General features: G+C 46.2%; 1 protein-coding gene across 3 annotated transcripts in view; it reads right to left on the reverse strand.

Moving 5' to 3' along the window:
• Positions 1–27,628, reverse strand: part of LOC146858231 (aldehyde oxidase-like) — a 623,555-nt gene that overhangs the window by 394,762 nt on the left and 201,165 nt on the right. For all 3 annotated transcript variants that reach the window (XM_085649038.1, XM_085649037.1, XM_085649036.1), the window contains exons 2-5: positions 27,199–27,256; positions 21,388–21,484; positions 18,528–18,636; positions 2,625–2,751 (exon numbers count right to left, since the gene is read on the reverse strand). In XM_085649038.1, coding sequence (XP_085505164.1) covers positions 2,625–2,751; positions 18,528–18,636; positions 21,388–21,484; positions 27,199–27,226 — 361 coding nt within the window. In that variant the 5' untranslated portion in view covers positions 27,227–27,256. The remainder of the gene's footprint in view (positions 1–2,624; positions 2,752–18,527; positions 18,637–21,387; positions 21,485–27,198; positions 27,257–27,628) is intronic.

Consider the following 27,628-nt stretch of genomic DNA (forward strand, 5'->3'; position numbering starts at 1 on the left):
CTTTTCAGTTTTATTTTCTAAAAGTAAGAGTTTTTAAACATGAACTGAGAAACGTTCCCGGCCCCCACCCCCAGTGGCAATGCTATTAGTGTACTAAGGAAAGTCAGGGGTCATGTGTCTCCTATGTGTGGCTTAGGTTATAATTATAAATGGAGCAACTTCATAGGCTATGAAAACAAACCGAGTTGTTTTGTACAGTGCAAAGCCTGAATTTGCGTGGTTGAAGGTGCCCTCATTTGTGATGATGAACAAGGAGGAGGATAGGCTAAAAAGTATTTGCGTATTCTTTAAGGTGAAAGTTTAATTTTTTCTTGTTTTTCAGTTTTTGAGCAAGATTTAACAGAAAGTATTGGAGAGCTTTATTGAGCATCAAGCCTGGAACCTGTTTGCCCAGTTCCAGAGTCAGCAGCACTGGTATATTGCCACATCCACACCCTCTCTTTGCAGCCTGAAACACAATCCCACGTGTTTTGTTTCACCCTGCCTGCTGTGGGCCTCTTGAAACACTCTGCTCTTAAAAGAAGCCGCCCCTATAACATTTAATTGATTTGCTGGGCTCCTGGAGCAAGGCCTGGCACGAAAAGGGAAGTTTCCCCTTCTGTTGTGTATAGTGGTCCTTGAGGGAAGGTGCTCCCAGAGGGTGCCCGGGCGCTGTAGGAAGCCAGGCTGCGCGCAGCATGGAGGGAACGTAGAATTGGAAACGCGTTTGGAACATTGTAAAACTATTAGTTTTGATTTGATCGATATGCCAAATTTCGATATTGTTCTTGAAATATCATGGTTAATCTTTCTGTAAATCGGAAACATACATTTTACGTCAGGCACTATAAAAGCAATTGTTTTCCAAAAGACTCATGTCCACACCTCTTGGGTTTATTTATTATTTTAAGCCTGACTGAAAGTCCTAGTCAAATTTAAGAAGTTTATTCCGAAATTTAAGATAAGCAAAAAGGAAGCATACTCTGCTCTATTGCGGCGCGTACGTATGATTGATCCATAGATCTAGTTCCCGATGCAAAGATACCACATGGTGAATTCTATCCTTTGACCCAACAGGAACATGAGCATTAAACGAAATACATGTATACCTTTAAAAAACTGGCTAAGGGTTTCTTAACAAATTGCTTATCTGGAATATGCACTCCATCAATCAATTTTAAACAGAATTAAATGTCTCCGTGCAGCCTTGGTGTGTTCTCTGTCCAGTGAACAACAGCTAGCTGATAGTTCGAACATGCATATCAGTCCCAAGCAGTGGCGGCTCCTCGGCAAAGGCAGAGGAGCATTGCCCCACTGCCTGAAACTGTAAAAAAAATGAAAGAATAAAATGATAATAACATAATGTTACTATAATTTAATTTCGTCCCCCTGCTGCAGCAGCTTTGCATGATGGGGCAGGGCAGAGTTGCAGAGCAGGGGGGGAGTGGTAGAACTTTTCTTAATGCACAATGACTGTTTGGCCAGCCCTCTCGGGCTACCCAAAACAGTCATGCGCACTTTCCCTGTTCTCCATGCAGGGTGCAGTACAGCCTGTAGTACAGCCTGCATGGGGAACATGCCCAGGCCCCCAGTCCCTGGCTGAGCACCAAACCACAGCTCTCAGACCAATAACAACACTGCATTGCAGCATTGTGATTGGTCAGGGGAGCCTGGCTGTGCATCCAGGAGTCCGAGACGGAGGAGAGCAGGAGCGGAGATGCAGGATCCGGTGGCAAGGTAAATGTATTTTTTAATTTTATTTTAAATAGTGCCTCACCTCCCCCCTACCCCGCAGACCGCCCACCCACCGCACCACCCGCGAGCCGTGCCGGCCGCCACTGGTCTCAAGGCGCACTGTATTTCATATCACCCGTAGGCTAAATCTCTTTTAAATAATTCCCCACAGATTCTTATCTTGATTTTTTTCAAAAATGTCTTTAAATGGAAAGTTCATAATCATCCATAGACATCCATAAATGATTGTATATATGCATCTCGTCATCATATTCCATTCTCATTCAGAAATGCTGTAGTTGCATGAATCTTGGCATTACATTAACGAGCAACCTTCAAAAACCCCAATGCATTTCGGGATACAGACCCTTTATCAGGGACATACTGCAGCAAACACAAAATGACAATACATACATAAATTAAATGTTTACTTGGTATTCACCATGGAAAAGCAATAGAAGCATGTTCTCCAACCTCTACTGGATAACAAACCATACTAGATAGTAAAGCATGCTGTGACATCAGTGCTGCATTATTCACATAAAATTACCATAAATCTTAACCGCTACTAAAACACGCAAGACACAGAAACACTTCTCCACGCACTGGTATACATATCAGTGACTATCAAGAGTGCAAAAGTCATAAACTCATATACCACAAGTGCCCTCTGAATAAAAATTACCACAAGTGCTCTCCAAACATTCATACAACAAACTGGAAGGGGCAAAATCCTGCTAAAACCACTGCAAAATAAGAACACTGCAATCTCACCCAACATGCATGTGAAACAACCATAAGGGCTACGCACATCTGCTACTCAGAGTGAAAGGCTCACAAACTTGCAGAGCATATACTGGTTGTATTTGGTTTACATAGCCTGGTCACAGTAATTCATGTGGACAACGTACCGGCAAGAGCTTCATTTATCTGCTGCATGGTGGGCTCCGGATGGTTCCTCAGCAGTGTGTACATGGACATCACCATCCCAGGGGTGCAGAAGCCACACTGGGAGCCGTGAGCTTTTGCAATTCTCTCCTAATAAGGGATAATAGGAACATCAACTTTCAAAATGCAGTATTATGGAATTCTTAAAAAAGGTTAATTGTTCCAATTCATATTACTGAGTTGGTGAAACAAAGAAAATACACAACCATATATTATATGCAACCAGAGGACAGCATTTTATAATCATCATGTCTTAACCTAGCCAATGATGCAGAAATGGACAGATATGACAACATATTTTATCATGCTTAACTTGGAAGGCTTGTAGAAATCAACTACCAACCTACTTTCACAAGTCTAGAATGTATCCTCAGATCTAGTCTGAATTCATGTTTTTTGAGTTGTAAACTATTTGCTCTTGTATTATTATTGATGACGACCAACAAACCAATCCTTTCCGTTTGCGTAATTACCTTTAAATATACATATAAACTGTATTGTCATGCCCACAATGTGATATTTTTAAAATTAAAAATGCACGTTCTTAAATAATTGTATTATGTTTCTCAGGTCTGCCTCTGCATTTTTACGCATCAATCAGAGTATAACATTCTCAATGCTGACGCACATACACTGTAAAGTTGAAATATTACCTCTCTGTTCACTATAGTCAAGAGTCATGTTGGCTCCTTATGTGCATCTAGTTTGTTGTTGTGCACTCTTTTTCTATGTTATTTTATCTTCACCTTAATCCAACTACATGCTACCCATTTCGCATTTATGTTTGTTATTACCACTGCCTACCTGTATGAATTTACATGTATTCATGTTAAGTCTCATATAATTTCCAATGGCCGAGATATCCAGCCTCTCTAAAGTCCCTCCTAAAGTTTGTCTCTGCTCTCCTAAGGTGGCATTTAAGTCTTCCATTATGTTTAGTCATCAGCTCATTTTACAAGAGTATGGATTCCATCCTCCTCTTTACTTATAAACATATTAGATAATTCAAGTCCTAGCACTGGCCCTCAAGGGCTATTATACAAACCTTTCTTCAAATGTAAAGCTTCTTAAGTAATCATCATCTCGGTCAACTGTTACCAGAAGAAAGGCCTTAATCCTAACAATGACTGTCATATGTAAACAGATTTGTTCCAATTTGTTTATGAGTTTATTGTTTAAGAAGATGCTGAATGCGTTACTACAATCAGCTATGCCCAGAAGCACTTTGAATAGTCAATATGATTCAGGTAACAAAATGTATTATTCATAAACCCACTTTTGCCCTGTTTTAACATTATATTTTCTACCAGGTGTTACCGTATAATATCCATTTTTATGAAGTGTTTTAGAATTTGTCCTGCATTTTTTTTCAGTTCCCAAAAAAACATTACTTTAAAGCTCAAAATTATTTTTGGGGTAGATGTTTGTCTTCTAGCCAGAATTCACAAATAACCATGAAATCTACATTGGCAAGAGGTGCCCTCGTCTACTGATAAACCACTCTACCATGGATAGAAAACAAAATCACTCTCTTACCTTATTTCAATGCTATATATTATTTGTCAGTCAATCACAACTATTTTTTTAGGAAATAACTTAAGAATTATAAAACACAAGCACACAATAAAAAAATTCTATCTAAATCACAAAAAAGACATATGTAGAGGTGTAGAAACTACCAACATTCACGTATAAAAATGACATTCCAAATATCATCATATCAAGAAGATAAGGAGTTCCCGTGTCAAATATCGGCTGAATAAAAATAACTGATAAGAAACAGCTCACAACAGAGATATCAAAGGAGAGTCCTATAATTGCAAAAATAAAAATGCTGATCTGTAGTTAAGAACAGTCACATGCATGCAGGATAGGAGCGACCATTGACCCTACTTGGTAGGTCGCTCCCCCTCCGCGCAGCGCCGCCTGTGTGTCTGCCCAGCTGCCGTAGGTAGGTTGGTCTCACTGCATTGCTTGTACTGCCTTTTTCCAACATTGTTGTATCCGTAACTGCTGTTCTCGGTCCTCCCCCGCTGCCTGAAATTGCTCTGTGCCCATTTTTTCCCTCTGTTCCCCTCGCTGCCCCCGTGTCCCTCTGCCAGTTTTGCTCTCTGTTCCCTCGCTGCACCGGTAACCCTGTGCCCGCTTTGCCTTCTGCTCCGCTCGCTGCCCCCGCATTTCAGAATTATTTTTTACCTTCGCTGCCCCTCTGTTTTTTGTGCCTTTTGCCTCTGTGCCCTTCGTCGTCCCGCACCGCTCCCGCCCCCCTGACTGCCCATTCGCTGCCCCCTCCTCCCACCTCCTCCTCCCTCCCACCTCCCCATATATGCCGGCCACTGGCGCGCCAAAGGCGCGCCTAAGGCAAGCCCGTCTGCGCCCGTCCACGCCTGGACCGCGCCAGGACCCCTGGCCCCCGCGAACGCCACGACGCCCGCCACCACTACGACTAACACCCTCCACGCACTCAACGACGGACGATCACGCACCTGCTGCCTGGCCACCCGAGGCGCACCCAAGGACCCTTCTCCTGCCGAAACTGCAGCTTCACCAGCATCCGACCCTCCAACCCGCCCACCGAAGAACTCAACTTCCTCAGATGCATCCTGCTCAACACTCACTCCACCCACAAACACGCCGTTGAACTCTGGGACCTACTCGACACCAACGCCCCTGACTTCGCCTTCCTGACGGAGACCTGGCTGAACCCCTCCTCGGCACCCAACGTTGCCATAGCCATCCCAGAAGGCTATAAGATCACTCACAAGGACCGCACCAACGGAGTAGGAGGAGGAATCGCCATCGTCCACAGGAACACTCTCAAAGTATCAATCAACACCGACGACACCCTCAGCACCGCTGAACACCTGCACTTCCAGATCCACACCGACCCCAACACCACCCTCAGAGGCACCCTCGTCTACAGACCACCCGGACCCCGACCGCAGTTCAGCGACACCATCGCCGACTTCATCAGCACACACGCCCTCGCCTCCACGGACTACATCCTCCTCGGGGACCTGAACTTCCACCTCGAGAACAACAACAACTCCAACTTCCAGCTTGATCGACAACTTCGCCAACCTTGGACTCAGACAACTCGTCACAACACCCACCCACTCCGCCGGCCACACGCTTGACCCCATCTTCTCAGCAAGCACCCACGTCTACTTCAACCACACCACCGAACTCCACTGGACTGACCACCGCTGCATCCACTTCACCTTCCAGAAACCCACCACACCCAACAGATGCCTCGCCGCAACTGGAGCAAGGTCACCAAGGACCAGCTTACCACCGCCCTCGCCCAGAGCCCACCCGCAGACCCGACCGACCCCGACGCCGCAGCGCATATCCTCAGACAGTGGATCGACGACTGCGCCAACGCCCTCGCCCCGCTCAAGAAATCCCCCAACACCCGCACCAGCAAGAGAGCCAGATGGTTCACCGAAGACCTCCAGGCCTCCAAGCGAACCTGCGGAAACATAAAAAAAATACTGGACCCGTGAACAAACACCGGAAAGCTACACAGCTCATCAGATCCACCAAAAGGACCTCCTTCAAAGACCGCCTAGACAACAACGCACACAACAGCAAAGAGCTCTTCAGCATTGTGAAGGAACTCTCCAACCCCAGCTCCAACACCAACGACATCCCACCGTCTCAAGACCTGTGCGACTCGCTGGCCACCTTCTTCCATCGCAAGATCGCAGACATACACAACAGCTTCAACGCCGTCACCACCCTAGCAACCACCAAGACCCCCACCCCCATGACCACCACCTGCACCAACCGCCTGCTGACCTGGACCAACATCAACGACACCATCAAGTTCATGAACACTGTCCACTCCGGATCCCCGGAAGACCCCTGCCCACACCACATCTTCAACAAAGCCAGCAGCACCATCGCACCTCACCTCTGGAAAACCATCAACAGCTCCTTCGAGACAGTGACTTTCCCAAAGAGCTGGAAGCACGCAGAGATCAACGCCTTACTCAAGAAACCCAAGGTGGACCCCAAGGACCTTAAAAACTTCCGACCCATATCCCTGCTCCCGTTCCCAGCGAAGGTCATCGAAAAGGCCGTCACCAAACAACTGACCAGCTTCCTCGAAGAAAACAACATCCTGGACCAATCCCAGTCCGGGTTCCGCAGCAACCACAGCACCGAAACTGCCCTGATCGCTGCCACCGATGACATCAGAACCCTGCTTGAGAACGGAGAAACCACGGCCCTCATCCTCTTGGACCTGTCAGCCGCCTTCGACACGGTCTGCCACCACACACTAAGAACACGCCTCCACGACGCCGGAATCCAAGAGAAGGCCTTGGACTGGACCACCTCCTTCCTCTCCGGCAGACCTCAGAGCGTCCGCCTCCCCCCCCTTCCGCTCCGAAGCCACCAAAATCATCTGCGGCGTCCCCCAAGGCTCATCCCTCAGCCCAACGCTGTTCAACATATACATGGCACCACTTGCCCACGTAGCACGATGACACGACCTCAACATCATCTCCTACGCCGACGACACCCAGCTGATCCTCTCCCTCACCAAAGACCCCCACACCACCAAAACCAACCTCCACGAAGGAATGCAGGCCATCGCCGACTAGATGAGAAACAGCCGACGGAAGCTGAACTCGGACAAGACGGAGGTCCTCATCCTCGGACCCACCCCCTCGGCTTGGGACGACTCCTGGTGGCCGACTGCACTAGGCGCACCCCCACACCCACCGACCATGCACGCAACCTAGGGGTCATCCTCGACTCCACCCTCTCCATGACGAAACTGGCCAACGCCGTCTCCTCCTCCTGCTTCAACACCCTCCGCATGCTTCGCAGGAACTTCAAGTGGATCCCCACCGAAACGAGAAGGACGGTCACCCGGGCCTCGTCAGCAGTAGACTGGACTACGGCAACACACTCTACGCAGGAGCCCCAGCCAAACTCCTGAAACAGCTCCAACGCATCCAGAACGCCTCCGCCCACCTGATCCTCGACATCCCCCGCCGCAGCCACATCACACCCCACCTGAGAGACCTGCACTGGCTCCCCATCAACAAGAGAATAACCTTCAAGCTCCTCACCCACGCACACAAGGAACTCCACAACACCGGACCAGCGTACCTCAACAGCCGACTCAGCCTCTACACCCCCACCTGCCAGCTCCGCTCCACAGACCGCGCCCTCGCCACCGTCCCCCGTATCCGAAGAGTGATCGCCGGCGGCAGATCCTTCTCCCACCTCGCCGCCAAGACATGGAACACCCTCCCCATCCACCTGCGGCAGACTGAAGACCTCCTTACCTTCAGGAGACTTCTCAAGACCTGGCTCTTCGAACAGTAGCAGTGTCCCCCCCCCTTCAGCGCCTTGTGACCCTCACGGGTATGTAGTGCGCTTTATAAATACCATGATTGATTGATTGAATTAAGAATTTTGTACGAGGTGATTTTAAAACTACAAAAAAAGGGATTGCATCATAGTCTGGGTTGGATAATCACATGGTCAGAACGCCAAATTGGCGTGATAACACCAACCTTTTGGAAACCAAAGCAGACAGAGAAGAGACGACAATTTCAATCTGGACAATAGCATTGTATCATAATTAAAAATCACTAAATTAGCATTGGGTTCCAACCCAAAAAGTGATTTTATCAGCATACAGCTTTTAACTTACGCTTTATTAAATTCCGTATTTTCTAACATTTTACCAAAATGGTAAGCATACTCTTTTTGCCCAAAGCTTGACTTCTGTAGGTGTAAAAAAACAGTAGATTCGGTCTGCTCTTACCCACAAATCACTTTTCCAGATGTGTAAAAAATTGAGTTTATAAAAAGATGTCCAGACTGAAATCCATAATAAATGAGGGGTGTAGGAAGCTGGCTCTTTATATACCGTACCAAGTTAAGGTATAGTGTCCAGGGAGACTTCTCCTATGGGGAAAAGGGAATCCCACAGTGGTTCACCGTGCTCAAGTACTCTATACATATAAGGGAGAAGGGGTGCGTATAGGTCCAGGATACAGGCCCCAATAAATACAATGCAGCACCGAAGGAGTGTGCAGTTCCTGTAGGGTGGGGAAAGAAGAGAAGGAGGCTAAGGTGGTCAACACCCTTACTCAGTGGTGGATTGTGCTTTTTATATGGGTCCAAAGGTCTCACACCAATTGCAACACCAACAATTGTATTTACACCATTACCTGCCCTTGTAAACGGCATGACAACCAGGGCAGTGATGGTCAGGATTATGGAGCACCGAAGCAACATACGCTGCAACAGACTAACTACCAACTCTGTCAACATTTCACAGAGAAGGGACACGCACCTGATAGCTTAAGGTGGACAGTGATTGAGGCCCACCCCAATGTTAGCAAACAGGGTCTCTTCAGGAGAGAGCAACGCTGGATTTTCAGACTATCCTGCAACAGAGATGGGCTCAATGAGGATATTCCGTAGGGGGAGGTAAATAATTAGAGCCTCCTCCCCCCACTATCTGTCCTCTTGATTCCCACTGCATGCAGTTGATGTCACTGACTGCATATACTAGCCATCACCAGTGGGGACTTACTATCCCTTGAACACGATCTACTTTGCCACAATAACCAAGCCTGGCTTCATACAGAACCTGTCGCCATGGCCATGTGGACTCCCTTCTTCACCTCTTACGTGTGATAACTATCATGACATCCCTTCAGGATTTATCACATGTAGAGGTGTCAGTGTTTACATCCCAATCCCGGGACTTCACCCACTTGTTATCACTACACTGCATGATCTGTGTGTCCCACTATGATTGCTTGACTTCGGCCTGCAGACCGATGATGTCGGTCAATTGGGTACTTCCTTCACCCCTTTTACATTGCCAATGGCGTTGGCCTCAAGATGTCCCACGAGGGTGGGCACACATTTAGCGCATACAAGCACACGCGTGACCCATCCAATACAGTACCTACCTTCTGGATGCTATGCACATTCCACGTTATAAGATGGCCGCCCTATATTTATCGAACTGTGGATGCCACATGCATTCCACGTTCTGAGATGGCTGATACCGTTTTAACCGGGAGCTTGTAGCTTCAACTCCCTTCAAAGATGGCTGCCGCACGTCCCTCGACCTTCCACTTCCGGGGCGTTTACCTGATACTTCAACTCACTGGCTTCACACACCTCGCTTCCTACCTACGAGGCAGAGCAAGGGGTAGGTTCCCGGCACCTGTTTTCCAGGAAAACTGTAAGTAAGAGGTTCCCACTGTTTTTCCCCCTGCCCCCGCTTTGGCACCAGAGACCTATGCCACTTTGACAGGATGTTCATCCTTGGGAAGCCTTCCATCTTTGCTAATACCCATTGTGTTTTTATCTTCCCCCTTTCTCTCCTCAAAACCAGCATGACGTTAACTTTTGTAAAGATCGTTGCACTGCCTAACTATTGATGAGGCATGGCTTAAACCCGAATTGGGTGAGTTCCATCGCGCCATTTCCTACGATGGTTGATTACCACCAATGACACCAGTATGTTTTGTATATGTCATGTGTGCCACAAGTCTGCTTATTTTGTCTGTCTGGTCATGCACCTCTTGAGTTGCACTAACCACGTGTACATGTGTTTGTGGCATATTTTTAATTTCATTCTGGAGGCATTATTACTGTATGTGCATCAAATTATAAAAAGTGTATACTTAAGTCTCAAGTGCTTGACATTCATACGGACAATCGTTCTACGTAATAGGTCAGCGGGCTCTGTAAAACAACAAAACTTCTATTAATATCAATTAATCACCCTTGTGACCATTGTCCAAAAAGTGGTAAGAATCATAAGGTAGAAAAACATGAGCCTTACTTAAAGCATACTTCGTGTGTATCAACTCGACCGATTTCAGAGTCCCACATCACGCTCGGTATGCTATTAAAGTTAAAATGAATGTACTTTTATATTTAGTGCGTCAAATTCATATTGCAGACACCTTATTATGAGACTACACCTTTCAAGTTTTTATATAAAATGTGTTCGCATACTGTAAAGTAATCCAGTAAGGCACGACAATTGACTTTCAAATGATAGAATCTTTATCAAATGTATTAACACACTACAAAGTTATAGACTATGCGTTCAAGAGTAGTGATGGCTGACATCCCTCATAGCCAAATGCCTGATAGAGACTCTTCCAGTAAACGTAAATTGCTTAACGGGAGGCAATCATCCCGACCAACACAGACCCACGGACGCGTGGTCACAAGTGTTAGCTATATGACAGTGCCAAAGTTTCACGCCAAAAAACAAGCATTATTCGTGGTTGCTTACTTGCACGACGCGTGATACTGCTGTTCGGACTCTACCAGGAGTAACGCGTAGCTCAAGCATGTTTGTTTTTATGCGGAAGTATTTTGAGCAGCCCTTGGCAACTTGGCTCTGATTCTTCTATTGTTATCAAACAAGCAGATAAGGGTGGAGCGACAGTGTTGATGGATGCCACTTCCTATCGGACAGAGTGTCTCAGACAACTAAATAATCTCAAATACTATAAGCCTATCAAACTTGATCCCACGAATAGACTACAGATTGCCATTCGTAGTCTTGTGCAAGAAGGTTTGGAAGCAGGATGGATCACCAGAAATGAAGCCGAATTCTTGAATCTTAAACATCCGAAGGTTCCGGCATTTTACATCTTGCCCAAGATACACAAGAACCAGATACCACCTCCTGGAAGACCGATAGTTTCTGGTATTGGTTCGATACTAGAACCATTATCGCAATTCTTTGACTGATTTTTACGACCTTTGGTAGCACAGATGCCATCATACCTGCAAGACACTAAACATGTCCTTTCCTTTCTTACGTCGATTGAATTTAATTCTACTAAACATCTTATGGCTTCATTTGACGTGGAGGCCTTGTACGCTAACATTCCACAAGAGGAGACTCTCTGTACCATCATAGTTTTGTTGGAAGAAAACCCTCGTAGTGACCAAACACCTACAGCCTTTGTAATGAAGTGTGCTGAACTGGCAATGAGAGAGAATTATTTCTCTTTCGAAGAACAACTATATTGGCAAGTCATGGGCACTTCGATGGGCAGCACTTGCGCTCCCAGTATGGCCAATTTGTTCATGCACTGGTTTGAGGTCACCCATATATATCCTGACCATAATCCCTTCCACAGTAAGTTATTACTGTGGAAGCCATATATCGATGATATTTTCATTATCTGGGAAGGTGATAATGACTCAATATCAGATTTATCTTTTTGGTTCAATTCTCTCAATATCCACCTCAATTTCACTTGGGAAGCTAGCAATGAGACCCTGCCCTTCCTGGATTTGAGGTTATATCCTCATGATGGTAAAATCTATACGGAACTATATCAGAAACCTATGGCATGCAATTCCTTGCTCAACTATAGAAGTTTCCATCTTAGGGCACTTCGTGATAATCTACCTGTTGGACAATTTTTAAGGTTAAGAAGAAACTGTACTGAACTTGCGACATATCACAAACATGCTACCAATCTTAGTGTGCAACTTCAAACACGTCATTATCCAGCAGGATTGGTACGCAAGGCAAAGAAGAGAGCTTTGAACAATAACAGAGAAGCTCTGTTAGAAACTATCGTCAAACCTTCCTCTGATCGCTTAGTTTGTGTCAGTACTTTCAGCCATCTGAGCACAACCATAAAAAAGGCAATCAATACCAATTGGAATATCCTTAATAAGGGTAAAAAGACTTGTGAGAAACCCCTCTTTGCATTTAGACGAAGTAGGAATCTTGGAAACATCTTGGTACACTCTCGGCCGAGAGTCACTAATGTCACGAGTCAACTACGGACAATCAATATTGGTATACCAGTCATAGGGCATTATCCTTGTGAATCTTGTGCAGTATGTCATCTTACTACACAAACATTTTCAATAGATCTAGGATTAAAAACGCCCTGGCGTCTTACTTCACACACCAATTGTAATTCAGAAGGAGTTGTTTACCTCATACAGTGTCACTGTAAACTGTATTATGTAGGCATGACTACTCGGAAAGTAAAAACCAGGTTGATTGAACATAAAAGTTCCATCAAGTGTAAGAAATCAAATACGAAATTGACTAGGCACTTTCTAGATGCAAACCACTCCGAAATGGATCTTAAATGGGTAGTTCTTGATAAACCCCATTATCATAGGAACATGGGTCCTTTAGAGACAATTTTGTTCCTAAGAGAACAACGCTGGGTGTTCAGATTGAGCAGCCATATTTATGGGCTCAATGATGATATACCCTGGTGTGCACTTAATTCCCATGGAAAGTGACATGTTCTTATTACAACATCATTAACTACATCTTCATCCAGATTGTTGTTGTGATATAGAATTTTTGTTTAGCCTTTTCTATATTACATGTTGCTTGGGATAATAAGGTTAGAGATGGCTATAGGCTACTAATTGTGTAACCAACTATTTTACACATTCTTTCTCTGCCCACTCCCTGGTATGGAACAGTTAGACCTACTGTTAATTCCTATATCTATTGACTGACCACCATTGTGCGCAAGGAGACAGATTTGGAGTGATCTAGAGACCACTATTTCATGTATAGGTCTCCTGTAGTTGGCTATATTTAATACAGTGAGACATTGCAAGATGGAATGGAGGATGTTGTTTTTCTACCTATTTTCACACCCTCCAATATTTGTTTTTTGAAGACAGTAACCACGTTAGAACGAAATAACATTCCCCACGTGATTCCATGAGAATTGCACCATAATTCACTTTGGTAATTGTTGCAGGTTCTATTCTCGTTTTAATTAAAACAAACGATAAAAAATGGAAGTATCAACAGTTTGTCGATTGAAGATTCAATACGTCGACAGTTAAATATATTTTTAGCACCCAAATAAATGTTAGCGCCCTGTGCTGTGTGTTATACAGTTAGTGGTTGAACCTGTTCTGAACGTTCAAGATGTCGATATTTTAACCATTCGTTCATGCCCTGTGCTGTGTGTGTTTTGCAGCTTCGGTTTTTGAGCCCATCACGATCGTTGTGTGCGCACGCAGTGACGCGTACGCACTCACGTGATCGGCTGCTCGAAATACTTCCGCATATAAACAAACATGCTTGAGCTACGCGTTACTCCCGGCAGAGTCCGAACAGCAGTATCACGCGTCGTGCAAGTAAGCAACCACGAATAATGCTTGTTTTTTGTCGTGAAACTTTGGCACTGTCATATAGCTAACACTGGTGACCACGCGTCCGTGGGTCTGTGTTGGTCGGGATGATTGCCTCCCGTTAAGCTATTTACGTTTACTGGAAGAGTCTCTATCAGGCATTTGGCCATGAGGGATGTCAGCCATCACTACTCTTGACCGCATAGTCTATAACTTTGTAGTGTGTTAGTACATTTGATAAAGATTCTATCATTTGAAAGTTAATTGTCGTGCCTATCTGGATTACTTTACATTATGCGAACACATTTTATATAAAAACTTGAAAGGTGTAGTCTCATAATAAGGTGTCTGCAATATGAATTTGACACGCTAAATATAAAAGTACATTCATTTTAACTTTAATAGCATACCGAGCGTGATGTGGGACTCTGAAATCGGTCGAGTTGATACACACGAAGTATGCATTAGGTAAGGCTCATGTTTTTCTACCTTATGATTCTTACCACTTTTTGGACAATGGTCACAAGGGTGATTAATTGATATTAATAGAAGTTTTGTTGTTTTACAGAGCCCGCTGACCTATTACGTAGAACGATTGTCCGTATGAATGTCAAGCACTTGAGACTTAAGTATACACTTTTTATGATTTGAGCACTGATATTGCAGAGTGACTTCTTATTGATCGTGACGAATGCCAAAAACAGCTATGTCACCAGGGCAGAAACATCTTGGTCAATAGATAGGGCATATCCAACCCTATACTCACTTGATTTTAATTACTATCACTTAGGCACTCTGCCCCTCATCACCGTTTCGAGTTGGTAGATCCAACACATGCTTTTGCACTCCTGCTCCTTCCCTCTTGGGTTAAGTTGTAGCCCACACGGGGTACCTTGCGGTCCCCGTGTGTTGGAGGAACCCAATGATGAAGCATGTCACCCTCGGGTGAGTGAGGGTTTTCGTCCAAAAGTGGCACATGCCCAAGATAACGGTGGATTCTATTGGATTCTATTTTTCAGTGAGCTACCCTATATCTTATGTGAGATTTATTCATATTGGAAGTTATATAGGCCAACAGCTGTTGTAAGTAGCTTAATTCTTCCCTCTAACCCTCCTTTTTGTGTGAGAAACACTCAAGGGGCACCACCAGCGGCACTGGGGGTGCCTGGCACAGAGTGCAGGAGCACAATGTTAGCCAAAGGAGCTAAGAGGACCTTCGGCTAGGGACTGCTTACGAGCAGGCCACTCAGGTGTGGGAGCAAAGCTCCTGGGGATAAGACCAACACTGCAGGGGCCAACAATAAGCACAGGAGCTGTACCGCCAGCGGCACTGGCGCGGCCTGGTGCAAGGTGCCAAGGAGACGTCGTGGACCCTGTGATTCTCAATGGAGACCTTTGGTTTGGCAAAGTTGCTGCAGGCTCGAACAGAGAGGCATCTTGAAGGCAACCACTGGCTGGAGAGTTAAGTTAGGTTCTTGGGGGATGCCTGGACATCATTGGTTCGGCTACCCAAGGCTGTGAGTCATCGGGTGCAAAGGTGGCTTCTGGTTTTCTTGTCAGCTTTGCCTGCAGGCGTGGTCTTGAGGCTTTAGGGAGGTCAGGGATAACCAAATACCAGGTCAGGATCGCTGGGGGACCTCCGTGTGGCTTTTAGCCAATCGAACTCAGGCCATGGGCGTCAGGTACAGCGTGGTGCAGAATCGTGGAGTGGCTGGAGTATGGATTCTGTGGGTGAGTCTTGGCTTTAGCAAATCCTCTGGTCACGGGAGACAGAGTCTGCAAGATGGTTGCAGGGAAGGTCCTCTGGGGGTTGCTGGCTGCTGGATTCACCAGGATTCTTGCTGTAGGCAGGTCATAGATGGATCAGGCCGGTAGGGCTGGGGACAAAGCAGTTGGTGTCCTTTTCTGTCTGGGTCAACATGGCTCTTTGCTCCTTTTTCTATATTCCTCGAATCTCAGGAGGCAAGATTCAGGGTGGCCCCTAAATACTAGGTTTAGGGGTATTAAAAGGGGCGTGCAGGTCGGGACCAATGGGTCCCCTCCTTGTGGTGGGTACGCCCCCTTATTATGCCATCCTCCAGGGGGAGGGGGGCATGAGCCTCTCCCTAACTAGCTGAGTCCCCTCATCTTCAAGATGGAGGGGACTGAGATGTGTGCTTCACCTCGCCTCCCCCACCTGGGGTGGGCACATCTCTCTTCTTTGCTCGGTTTTCCCGCCAATTCTCCCGCCCACAGTCGGGGGCAGAACAGTGGGAGCCAGTTGCTAGGGACAGCAAAAGGGAGGGACAGCTTCCAAAGGTGGCAGACCTTTGAAGCTTCCCCTTCGTGGACCCAGCCCATCCTGGGAGAGGAGGCATGACACCTCTGCCCAGGATGGGCTTTGTTTTGAGACCCAGAGTGCGGATGCTCTATACCCGGGGGTCCAGAAACCTGTCTGGTGGTGGCAAATGGCAGGCAGCCATTCAGGAACCCCAGCAGGGATGGTCGTTGTTTTTCAGAGGGTATCTCTAAAATGCCCTCTGAGTGCATTTTACATTAAATCACACACTAGCATCAGTGTGGTTTTAATTTGCTGAGAAGTTTGCTGCCAAACTTTCCAGGTTTTAGTAAAACCATTATGGAGCTGTGGAGTTCGTAATGACCAACTCCCAGACCATATACTCGTTATGGCTTAACTACACTTACAATGTGTAAGAATGTGATTACCAGTGGTTAGGCTACTTGCAAGCATTTCTCCCATCACTTTTTGTGTTTCTGGTGTCATGTCCTAAGTTGCCAAGGGTTTGCCAAGACGTGAGTCCTGTGCTCACTTTGCCACTGGAACCAAGCTGCACACAACTGAGGAGGCCCAACCAGCCCAAAATCGATCTTGGGTTGATTGTGTTCCGGTTCAGAGATGACCTGGCTTATTCGAGTTTTTCCATTAGAGCAAGACCAAAGCTGATTTACAGATATTTAGGTCTAATCCATATTATTCATAGTGGTTATACTATTTACAAATATTCCTTCCATTATATTTTGTGTGTTTGATTAGCTTTTGGAGGCCAATCAAGAATTCAAAATTCTGGCAGCTCTTGCTTCATTCTCAAGTTGTAAAGTTTGATTCCTATAGTTCAAAGGGGGCAGTACACAGATCGCTGGGCTCTAGGAGACCTACCGCTGCACTCCTGCAATCGTACATCCATCTTCCCCACCTTTCATTCTGTATCAGGTATGCGACCCATCATAGCTTCAAGGGCTCCTTCAATTGAAGGCATTTTACCTCTATGTGCTTTGTAGGCCCCTCTACTGCTCCTAGAATGGAAACAAACCATCAAACTCTCTCCTTGTGAGAGAGTCGGCTCCACAACTGCAGCTACTGCAACATTGACTCTTTCTGATTCTCTGGTCACAGAGTGTTCTGAACCAATAAACATAAATTCTACTTTTAACAGCTTTAATTGTTTCTTCTGAGTCGGAGTCGTGAGAGCTTGGTAAGCACTCGCCTCTATGTCACAAAAAGCCAGCAGTTACAGTACGAGGGCGAGACAGTAGCAACCGCACCACATTGGCCCACCCAAGGTGTCCAGTCACCGCCATCTATCTGTTATTATTGCCACAGTCAGCTCCTTATCGCGGGAGGACCCTACTCACTGGTTTCAACCTGGGGCCTCTGAATGAGTCCCGAGGGCCACACATTCCAAGAAATCTGCAGCTAAGTTGAGCTGTGAGCCCTCAGCCAGAGGAGGCCACCACCCTGATTTCTACTTGGGAGCTGCTGTACCCTGTCACAACACTGGGCCTCTGAGCAGTCAGCAAACCCATCCAACAGCTCCAGAATGGAAGCACACCGTCTGGGAGCCGCCGCACTGCTAAGAGCCCAGCACAATCTCCTTACAGTGGGAGCCAACCCTAAGAAAAGGGCCACGCCGGCGCTCTGGCATTGCGCAGTCATTTCAGAGCTCAGCTAGCCCCAAAACGCATTTTAAAAAAATCTTAAAAATAGATACTAGTAATGACACTAACAAAACTAATTAGGAGAAAGACATATTTAGCAATTGTGGGCTTCTTGCAAAAATATCATACCTGCCCTTTCCCGTTAGTAAAAAAATAACTTTTCAATGTTTTATAGGAATATTTAACATAAAACTGTTACATTCTAGGAACGCATTGGGTTGTAATAATAAAAACATGTTTTCACAGTGTAACAATGTATTCTCTGTTACCCAATGCTAAAATGTAATGCCTGAAAGAATTGCTTTAGCTACCTTTCTATCCTGCTATTTTAATTTAATCGGTTGCATTGTCACCTGGGCCATGACTATAAAATCATGACTAAAACATGGAATTTAATGATTTTCTAAAATAAAAATCAAGGACTAAAAACATCGTCTTATGGTGACCTGAACCCATACATCACTCCATCAAGGGCACCCATGTCACAGATATTGACCGGCACTCTGTCTGATAAAACTCTTTCACTGAACAGGACACATGAATGCAGTTTCCATGATCCCAGGTCGATCAATCATTACACTTTGTGTTCAGGACAACAGTAGAGTCTGTGAGAGACATTTATTTGTCCCAAAATTAACATAGCATGATGAGATGATATAACACCTCTAAATGCCTATCTTGGAACATAACTAGAGCAATACAAGCAACATCATTCACAGACATAAATAGTCATCTCAAAGTAAATAGAAAACCAAAACACATAGGGGTGATGGAAATACTCTTACCTGCGCGGGGTGCAGCTTGGTGGTGGTGCTGCCAATGCCTTCTACGGTGGTCACTGCTGTGCCATGCAGAGAGCAGATAGGGAGTAGGCAGGCGTTCGCAGTGTAATGACTTTGGATTATAAAGGAAATAAGGATTATGAAAATAGATCACTGATATGTATGTTACTTTGTGAATAATAAGAGGAGTGCCCACGAGGAAGAGCGAGAGGTGAAGACCACGGAAGAGCGGGCCCGCCTGCCAGAGCCGCAGGCCCTTTTTTTGTTCCTTGGTACTGTGGCTGTAGACTACGTTTAGGTGAAAACACAGAATGTTATGAGGTTCAAGGGAGGGCATTTAACAGCATTCTGTACATTAATTGCCATTCTGAATTATGTGTCAATATATCAACCAATAAGCTTTCGGGTCTATCAGTTCTAAACTTCTAGAGCAAACAGTTGTCACAACTGCCTGATTTCCAGTGGGGACTGATAGCTCCGCAGCCTCACACCATGGGGTGTAAGGCTGTATGCAGCTCAAGTTGTCTTTGACATACCTGGAACCCCGTGATTGGACACTCCTGATTGTGGATGGTATCGTATCCACAACCTGATATTGAACATGACCAATACCAGGGGTCTCCAACCTTCTCTGTAATAAGCTCTACTTATGTTCCATGAAAATCCTCTCGAGCATCTAACATTACTCGAGATGTGAGGGTAACTACATAAAACAAGGTCACATTAGTGGCCACCATAGGCAAGATTATTCAGCAGTGTTCACATCAATGCACCAGGCATGGCTGCCAGCAGTAATGTAAAAAATGCTTTGTCTCTACATGGCTAACACGGAATACCCATCGCTACAATGACACTAGCAGCAAGTTACTAGTAATATGTGCTTCTCCACACAGTTTGATTTTTATTACTCAAATATCAGCTTTAAATAAGTATTTCAAATTCTGTCATTTTTCACCAAACATCACAGTCGGTAATGGTGGCTTCTGCATTTATAACACTATGAAGTCCATGCCTGTAACACAAAGCACTTTGAATATGCAAGACCTTATTCAAAAATGCTACTGTACACAGGGTCAGCATGGCTAATGGAATTATGCAGCACGGTAGGACTAAATTATGCAGCACGTCTGACCAAATGATGCGCCACAAAAAGGCAAAATATGAGGCTTAATGTGGCTCTTATTGGAATAGTACATTTTCATTTTAAATACACGGTTTTCAGGTTTTATGTACATATATTCACTTAACCAAGGAGAAGCTTCTCATTTAGTTCACGGGGCTTCACACAGGAGAGCTACTTATACGTAGCTGGAGAACTACCACCTTTCCTGTCCCCTCTTGTAGGCTTTACTAGAGAATAGGAGTCTTGGGGGCCCATCCAAAATTTATAGGACTCCCCCTGCTACCTCCCTCCTCAAAACCAACCTAAAAAAAACCTGTTTATCTCCTGCTACACTTTCACCTTGTCCCTGTTTGTCAAAACAAACACAGATACAAATATCTAATAAGCAAGTACCCTCCATCACCTTCCTTGTGCTTCCCCATCCCAAAAAACACAGATTCCTTACTTTTCTCAAGACCCCAGTCTCCTTACACTTTTCAAAATAGAAGAAAATACTTGGCACCTTATTGTGCCTCCTCTCACCTGAAATAAAAAAAACATGGTGTCTCGCCACCTGTACAATGTCCTACTCTCGTAGCACAGACAACAATGGATCAATACATGCCATTTGCTGCCATGCAAATTCCCATCTGCCATCAGGTTTCAGATACCTCAGGACTAATATAGACTCCAACAGCTGAAACTCAGTTACCACCACAGTATACAGTGACTCTCATAAAGATTGACTTATGTCACTTTGTGGATAACAAGCTTTGCTTTTGACTGTTGCTGCCATCTTTTACATATGTCATTGTTGATATTAACTCTGATGAGTGGCTATCCTCTTCTTCAGTTCTTCACACAGGTCACATTTTCAGTGCGAGGAAACCAATGGTGAACATGCGCGTTATCAAGTATCCATGAGATAACATAACGACGCACAACTTGGCCAAACACAACAAAGACAAATTTACCTCCAGTGAGAAGTCAACAATCCTAGACTTGGGATCGCTTCCATTAATGGGATTTAGCATCACAATTGCAAAAAGATCTTCTTGGTTGGTAACAGGCGAGAGCCACTTAAAACAGCAGTTTTACAATTGATTGCTTTAATTCAATAACCAAGGATCTCAGCAGGTGCATAGTCACATGCAGATCAATGCGATGTCTGCTAGGCTAGGAAATGAGGGTCAATAAAGATAATTTTGAGCACGAAGTTTACTGTAGCAGTAATGGCCTTATATTCCAAGAGCTAACATTTGCATGTCGAGCACCGAGATAGGAGTGAAAGTTTGGAAAATGCACACACAATGACTTTGTATTCCACCCTTGTAAATATGGGGCAGCGTCAAAATCAATGGGTGTTGCGGTGGAATGCCCACCGCAACACCCATTGCCCACCCCTTTCATGCTACGTATAGCGTGAAATGGTGACTTATTTCAAGGTGGCGTTAAGCCACATAAAGTGGCTTAACGCTGCCTTGTAAATAAGGCCAAGCCCCTATTTCCACAGGAACGTCATTAAACGTGACGTTCCTGTGGCGATAGGCGCTTGTTAATATGCCCTGAAGTTTACTGTGCAGTAATGGTCTAGCATTCCAAGAACACTGATTTGCATGTCGAGCACCTGAAGTTGTCTTCCAGTTCGGTGTGTAAGTTTGGGAAATGCAGGCGCAGTGACTTTGTGTGCCGCTCTTCGCCTGGAAATAAAATACAATGCTGTGTCCAATAAACACTTCGCCCGTAAAGATGGAAGGATACAGGATCTTCTTGTTCACTGGATTGAATGTGGATACCATGACGGTGCAGGCTCCGCAGCCGCCTCCTCCACAGCCATATTTGGTCCCCGTCAAGAGAACTAAGGCAAGTAGTTAAAGAAAAATCCAAATACATTTTGAAACTCTGCAGATTATGTGCTTCATTTGTTCACACTACAGAGAATGATTGATGGGTACTGTAGTGTGTAGATGGAGTACAGCAACCACAATCTTCTGCTTCTTGCTAGGATTTGTGTGCATGTTTCTCTGTTTGTAAACGTGAGTAATGGTATTGCATTTAGTATAATGATAATAATACTAACACCGATAATAATAATGGTAATAATGAAAAAAATACACCAAATACATATTGCAAACACACATTGTTGATTCTAAGTTTCACTTTTAATAGAAAAACAGTATTATGCCAATATTCTTGAGATGTTTGGCGTTTTTGACTTCTCTGAATCGAGACCCCAAAATCTTGTTTTAAAGACTTCCACCCCTAAGGATGACACAAATTCATACAAAGGGGTTGATTATGATGGCAGGTGGATCGCCACCGCCCGGCCGGCGGTGGCGATCTGCCCGCTATCACAACCACATTTACCCCCCGCCATATTACCATGGCGGGGGTACCACGGCAGATGGAAAGTCCGTGCGCTGCTTTTCCGACGGTCAGCAATCGTTCCAATTGCCGGCCAGGCGAAATTGGCCCCTAACATGATGGCGGTGCCTAGCAGGCACCACCATCCATATTAGGATGGTGTGTTGTGAAGGCCTTTCCATGCCTGGCTCACCGCCATGGAAAGGCTGGCAGGGATGTACCCCCGTCCATTTGCATGCACAGAGTGGCGGTCGCATCCTAATCAGGGCTGCGGGACCGCCGCATTACTGGCGGATGGTCCTGTTTCCACTAGTCCGCCCGCCATCCTAATCAGCCCCATAGTCTGTGCTGGTGTGGATGCATTGCGCTTGACTTTCTGGAGGGCTTTTAGAGAGCTGTCTGGTCGCCATACTGCTGTAATAGCTGTAATATAGGGCAACCAAGACTAAAATGGGCCTTGGTGTTTACGACAAAAATAATCTGCACAGCAAGGAATTAAACTTTCTGTAGTTTGTTTAAGGTTTTTCTGGAGGGGCATATACATAAGATATTAACTGAACAGACCTGACGTCGTTATGCTCCTGTGTCAAACACACGTTTTTGCTGAAATGGAAGACAAACCTTAGATAGGTCATAGAGGCAAAAATGTGACAACCTGTGAATCCACTGGAGATTCTCCACTTTTGAATGAGAGATGTTCACCAGCAGAGCACAGTACGTCTGAAACGGGGTACACCTGGGGTGCATCTCATCACAGTGAAGGTAGTTACTTCCCCCTCCTTCTGGTGGGCTGCGGTGTGACCGGCGGTTGCAGATTACAGCTCAGTGGTCCAGGCTTTTTTACCTGCACCCCTGTCGGGAAGGCTGCTTACTGACTCCATCCTGCAAAGGTCCTGCCAGCCACCAATTACTGGGGTCCTGGCCTTTCCTCGTGTGTTGTGTACCAATATCTATTTAGGACATCATCTGTATAGTTGCAAAAGCTGTAGGCTGTCTCATCTCTTCCCTGGATACTGGAGTTACCCGATGGCCGAGTGGAAATCTCTGTTTCTTTTACAGTAGACCTTGGCTTACTCTAAGCCCAGTCAAATCTAACATCTCACCTGTGTTTGTAGCGTTTGGCTATCAACCCAAGTTTTACATTTGTGCAGTCTGGCTCCAGTCTGTCGTCCTGCGCGGGAGGATCGTCAAAACTGGAAAAAGAACAAAATGCTCTTTCTCGCCACTGGAGGAAAGTTTTGTGTTTCAAAGAAAGCTGAATTTTAGTTCACCCATGTTTTCCACATGTGCTTTCCAAAAATGGATAAATGGTGATCTCCCTCATCCAGTTACATGTACTCCATAGTAGCTCTCGTTTGATGTGGACAAGAAGACTTTGATGCAATTAACACTGGCACCACAATCTCATTTCTTGATAGGATACATGCTTAGTGAAATGAAACACCTGCTTAATCCCTGCAATGCAACATGGTTAGGGACCCTGGACCAGATGTGCGACAGTTTTTTTTGTGGTCACAAAAGGGAGATCAACCCATTTGCAACCGCAAAAAACTGTGGTGGTATGTACAAACGCTATTTTGTGAGTCACTGACTTGCAAAATAGCTTTGTAGGAAAGGGAAGGTGCACCGAGAATAAAGTGGTAAACGACAGGGAGTTAGCACAAACAGCATAGACAGAGGGGGGTAAAAGAGGCAGAGCTAAGAGACAGCAAAACGCAGAGGGGTGTTTGAGAAGGTAAGAACGAGTGGGTAAGAGAGAGCAGAGAAAGAGGGAGAGAAGGTAAGAGAGGTGGGAGATAAAAGTGACAGAAAAAAGGATAAAAGCGAGAAAGATTAGGTAAAACACAAAAGACCACGAGTATCTCGGAGAGACAGCCGAGACAGGGAACAGCCGTTGGAGCAGGGGCTAAAGGAGACATCAGCGAGTGGAGGCGGAAGGGGTAGGAGAAAGGGACAGGTGAGAAGGATAAGAGACAGGGGCAGAGACCGAGGAGCTCGAGGGACAGCAGGCATAGTACCCCCAGGGGCACCCCGCTGTCCCCCCTCCCCCATAATAGGTTACCCAAATGACACACACAAGACAGTTGGTGTTGGGTAACAAAATGCTGCAGGTTTATTACATAATTCCAGAATATGTAATGGGTGGGTTATCTTACGGGCGATCCAAGGGCAGGCAACCAACTGGGTCGCCTGCCCGCCTGATGAGCCGGGCAGCGCGGGAGCGATGCCCGCCGTTGCTGCCCTCCAGGTGATTCTTTCTATGATCACGTGCCGTTGGTAATTCTACTCACGCCCCCCCTATCGGGGCGGAGCGTCGCATAGCAAGCCCCCGGTTGTTCAGGCCTACAACCGCCCGCAGGACTAGCGGGGCGCCGACACGGCTTCCGGGACCTCCCATGAGGCTCCTCGTTTTGGCTCAGGCACCACCTCTGGTGCCGCGCAGAGGTACCCTTTGTACCGGCCTGCTTCCAGATCGCCCTGTAACTCCGCCTGCAACGAAAAAGGAAAACATTACAATGCTCAGAAACCCCCCCCCCCACCCAACGCCTACGCCGGGTAAGCGGTAGGGAGGGAAAAGGCGAGGTGGGTGACAAAGAGGTCGCCAGGAAGGGTGGGGGAAGGCTAAATAGCCTCCCCCTCACACCAGGGCCAGGAAGACAAAGAGGTCGCCAGGAAGGGTGGGGGAAGGCTAAATAGCCTCCCCCTCACACCAGGGCGAGGAAGTGACACGCATTGCGCGTCACTTCCGGACAAGCCCGAGGAGGGGGGCTCCGGTCTGCGTCCCCGCCCCCCCCTGTGGGAGGGGTTGGGGAGGGGTGACCGGTGCCCCGGGGCCACTAAGGCGCCGACCGCCTATTGGCCCCCTGCGGGGGCCGCGGTCAGCGGCAGAGAGGAAGGGCAGGGAACAAGGAGGTGGGGCACCAGCCTGCACGTGACCCCGCCGGACATTGGCCTGCCCTCGTGAAACTTTACTGTATTATTTGTGCTAAGAAAGGAGTGGTGGGAAGAGGCGCCTGGACAGGGGGAACCAGCGAGACACTGCAAGGAGCTGATGGGAGAGATGGGGGCTGGAAGGGTAGAATCGATGGAGAGAGAACTTGTTGTAAAGTAGTAACGTCCCCTTCGCCTCCACCCATCCCCTCTGCTTCCCTACAGCTGCACTGACCTTATCCTCACATTGGCCACGACCACCTGGGAATTCAATTAAGCCCCTCCATACACGAGGGGGGGGGGGGCTTCCCCCCACGGCACAGAATAGAGGATAAAAGGCAGTCTAAACCAGGGTCTCTGGCGTAACCTCCTGGGGCTGCAGGTCTGAGAGGCTAAGTGCAATCTCAGATGCACCCCAAACAGACCCATCACACCCATGGGGACAGTTGGATGGATTCATGTGGGGGAGGAGGGCGAACGGGCTCCTTGGTTGAGAGAAGAGGGGAGGTCAGAATCATACGATTCATTCACATAGCGCTTGGCTCCATATAGCACTTTCTGTATGTAAGGTGTGTGTGTGCGCATAGGTGCAGTGTGCCTTATGCTATCTATTAAAAATGGGTGTGTTGAGTCAGCAGAGATGCCCCTCCACTCCCAGAACAATTTTAATACATTTTCTATGATACTCTGTGCATCTGCCGAGGCATTTTTCATGCACATCAGTTTTTTGTTGTTGTTTATTTTTAAGAAACGTAATCAAAAATATGAATTTACGGGATTACATGCACGCGACAAGTTGAAATCACACGAGGCCTTCTGACCAACAGGAGAGGTGTTCCCACATATAAAGTAATTGTAATGTGCACTCTTTGGGGTGTTAAACAGTGTCGTTTTTATGTCCATTTCATTCTACTAGTAAAAAGCTGGAATTTGACCTTCGCACTGCGGCACACAGCAAATTGTGCTTGCCTCATGAATATTGATGAGGCATGCAAATTGCGAACCCATTAGGAATCGCAAACAATGTCTGAGACACTGTTGTACATTCAGTTTAGCAAGTTGCAAATTGCGAGTCGCAATTCTGCGCAACTAGCGACTCGTCAAACTGAATGGTCGTACATCTGGCCCCTTTTGTCTCCCAGTGATTCTTTTCTTAACAGTAAATGGAAGGAGAACTTCTTGCACAACGACAAGAGAAGTAAACAGAAAAATCAGTAACCCTACCATCAAGGTAATCAGGACTTCATGTTTCTGTCATGAACTCTGGTTGCTGGCATTCAGTGGCACATTCATTCAGTCTTTTAAAACTGGCCCAGCTCCACATTCGTTCAGGTCTTCCAACTGGCTCAGCTGTCAGAATCCTGGGGAACTGGGGAATTCGCAATAATCCACTGATCACTGGGTCCATTACTCCCCTGTACATTGTTCCGTTATATGAGAGTTTGGGTCGGACGAGCTCAGGGAGCCTTTCATGATCTAATGTGAGAAAGATCCCGGGAAGGTTTCCAAAATGAAAACCCAATCTAGGACAACTTTGTGTGAAGGCTTCTCAGGAGACCTGGTGTACAACTTCCTCCAGCCTCACTGCAAGTTCAGTCTCTCACCAGCCACCTCGCCACCACTTTCAGCCAGCTCCAACCTCCGCATTCTGCAATAAAGCCACAGACAAGATGTAGCTTCTGACTGGCCTTTGAATGTTACCCAAGTCAAAGCACACACTATATTGACGCAGACAGACTCCAGATAAAATGCAAACACATAAAGCATACAAATCAATATCCTGATATGAGGGTACACTCAACCTCAGGCAAAATGAAGGTACAGTGAAGCTGGAGCTCGGTTCTGCTCCCACCAAACTGTTCCATGTCACAGATGACCTGACTTTAAGGCCTTTAAGTGGTACAGGCAGCGGTGGAAGCAAGCACTGCACCCACAGATCTTCATTGGACCTTCCATATTTTAAGGTGATGGGAGATCCATGTGAGAGTGTCCTAAATGGCAGTGTCACATCAGTGGAAGCTTGAGGGGGCCCCTGTAGAGTGCATAGAGGGGGGGCCCCTACACTCCGGCCTCAGTCAGGAGTTCACATCTGCCACCCGTGCACAGTGCCAGAGGGGGCTCCTTGGAGCTCGGGACCCCCACACTGCGGGGGCTATTGTTACGCCACTGTGCCACATTACTACCATCTGTGACCCGGTCAGAGTAGGGCACTATTCTTCCTAGAAAGACAGACAGACAGATAGATAGACAGACAGATAATCTAAACTTGAAGGATACGCCTCTTCCTGAGGTAGGACAGCAGCATTGTTTCTGGATCTGCATTCTTCTCTGTGATCTGAATTGCGAAGAGAAAATGTTCAAGTATGAATTATATCAGAGGTCTTCAAACTGTGGGGCGCGCCCCCCTGGGGGTCCATGGCTGTGTCCCCAGAGGGGTGCAAATGTCTTTGTAACTATTTGTAAATAACAATGGCCTGGAAGCGCGACTTTCTTTATTTAGCGTTTCCAGGATGTATTCATCGAAATCAAGCAGTTGAAGTGCATAAAAATGAATGGTGATTATTGGTTGTCTGGTGGAGGGGTCAAAGACATTACTAAGTGCAAAATAAAGTAATCATTGGGAACATTTCTTTTATGTTGTGAAACCTCAATTGGTTAATGTGATCGCTGCAGATGCCTAATTGTATGACCACATAATTGCATCCTG

The sequence above is a fragment of the Triturus cristatus genome, chromosome 3_2 (assembly GCF_964204655.1).
Source record: "Triturus cristatus chromosome 3_2, aTriCri1.1, whole genome shotgun sequence".
In the NCBI taxonomy this organism is placed as follows: Eukaryota; Metazoa; Chordata; class Amphibia; order Caudata; family Salamandridae; genus Triturus; species Triturus cristatus.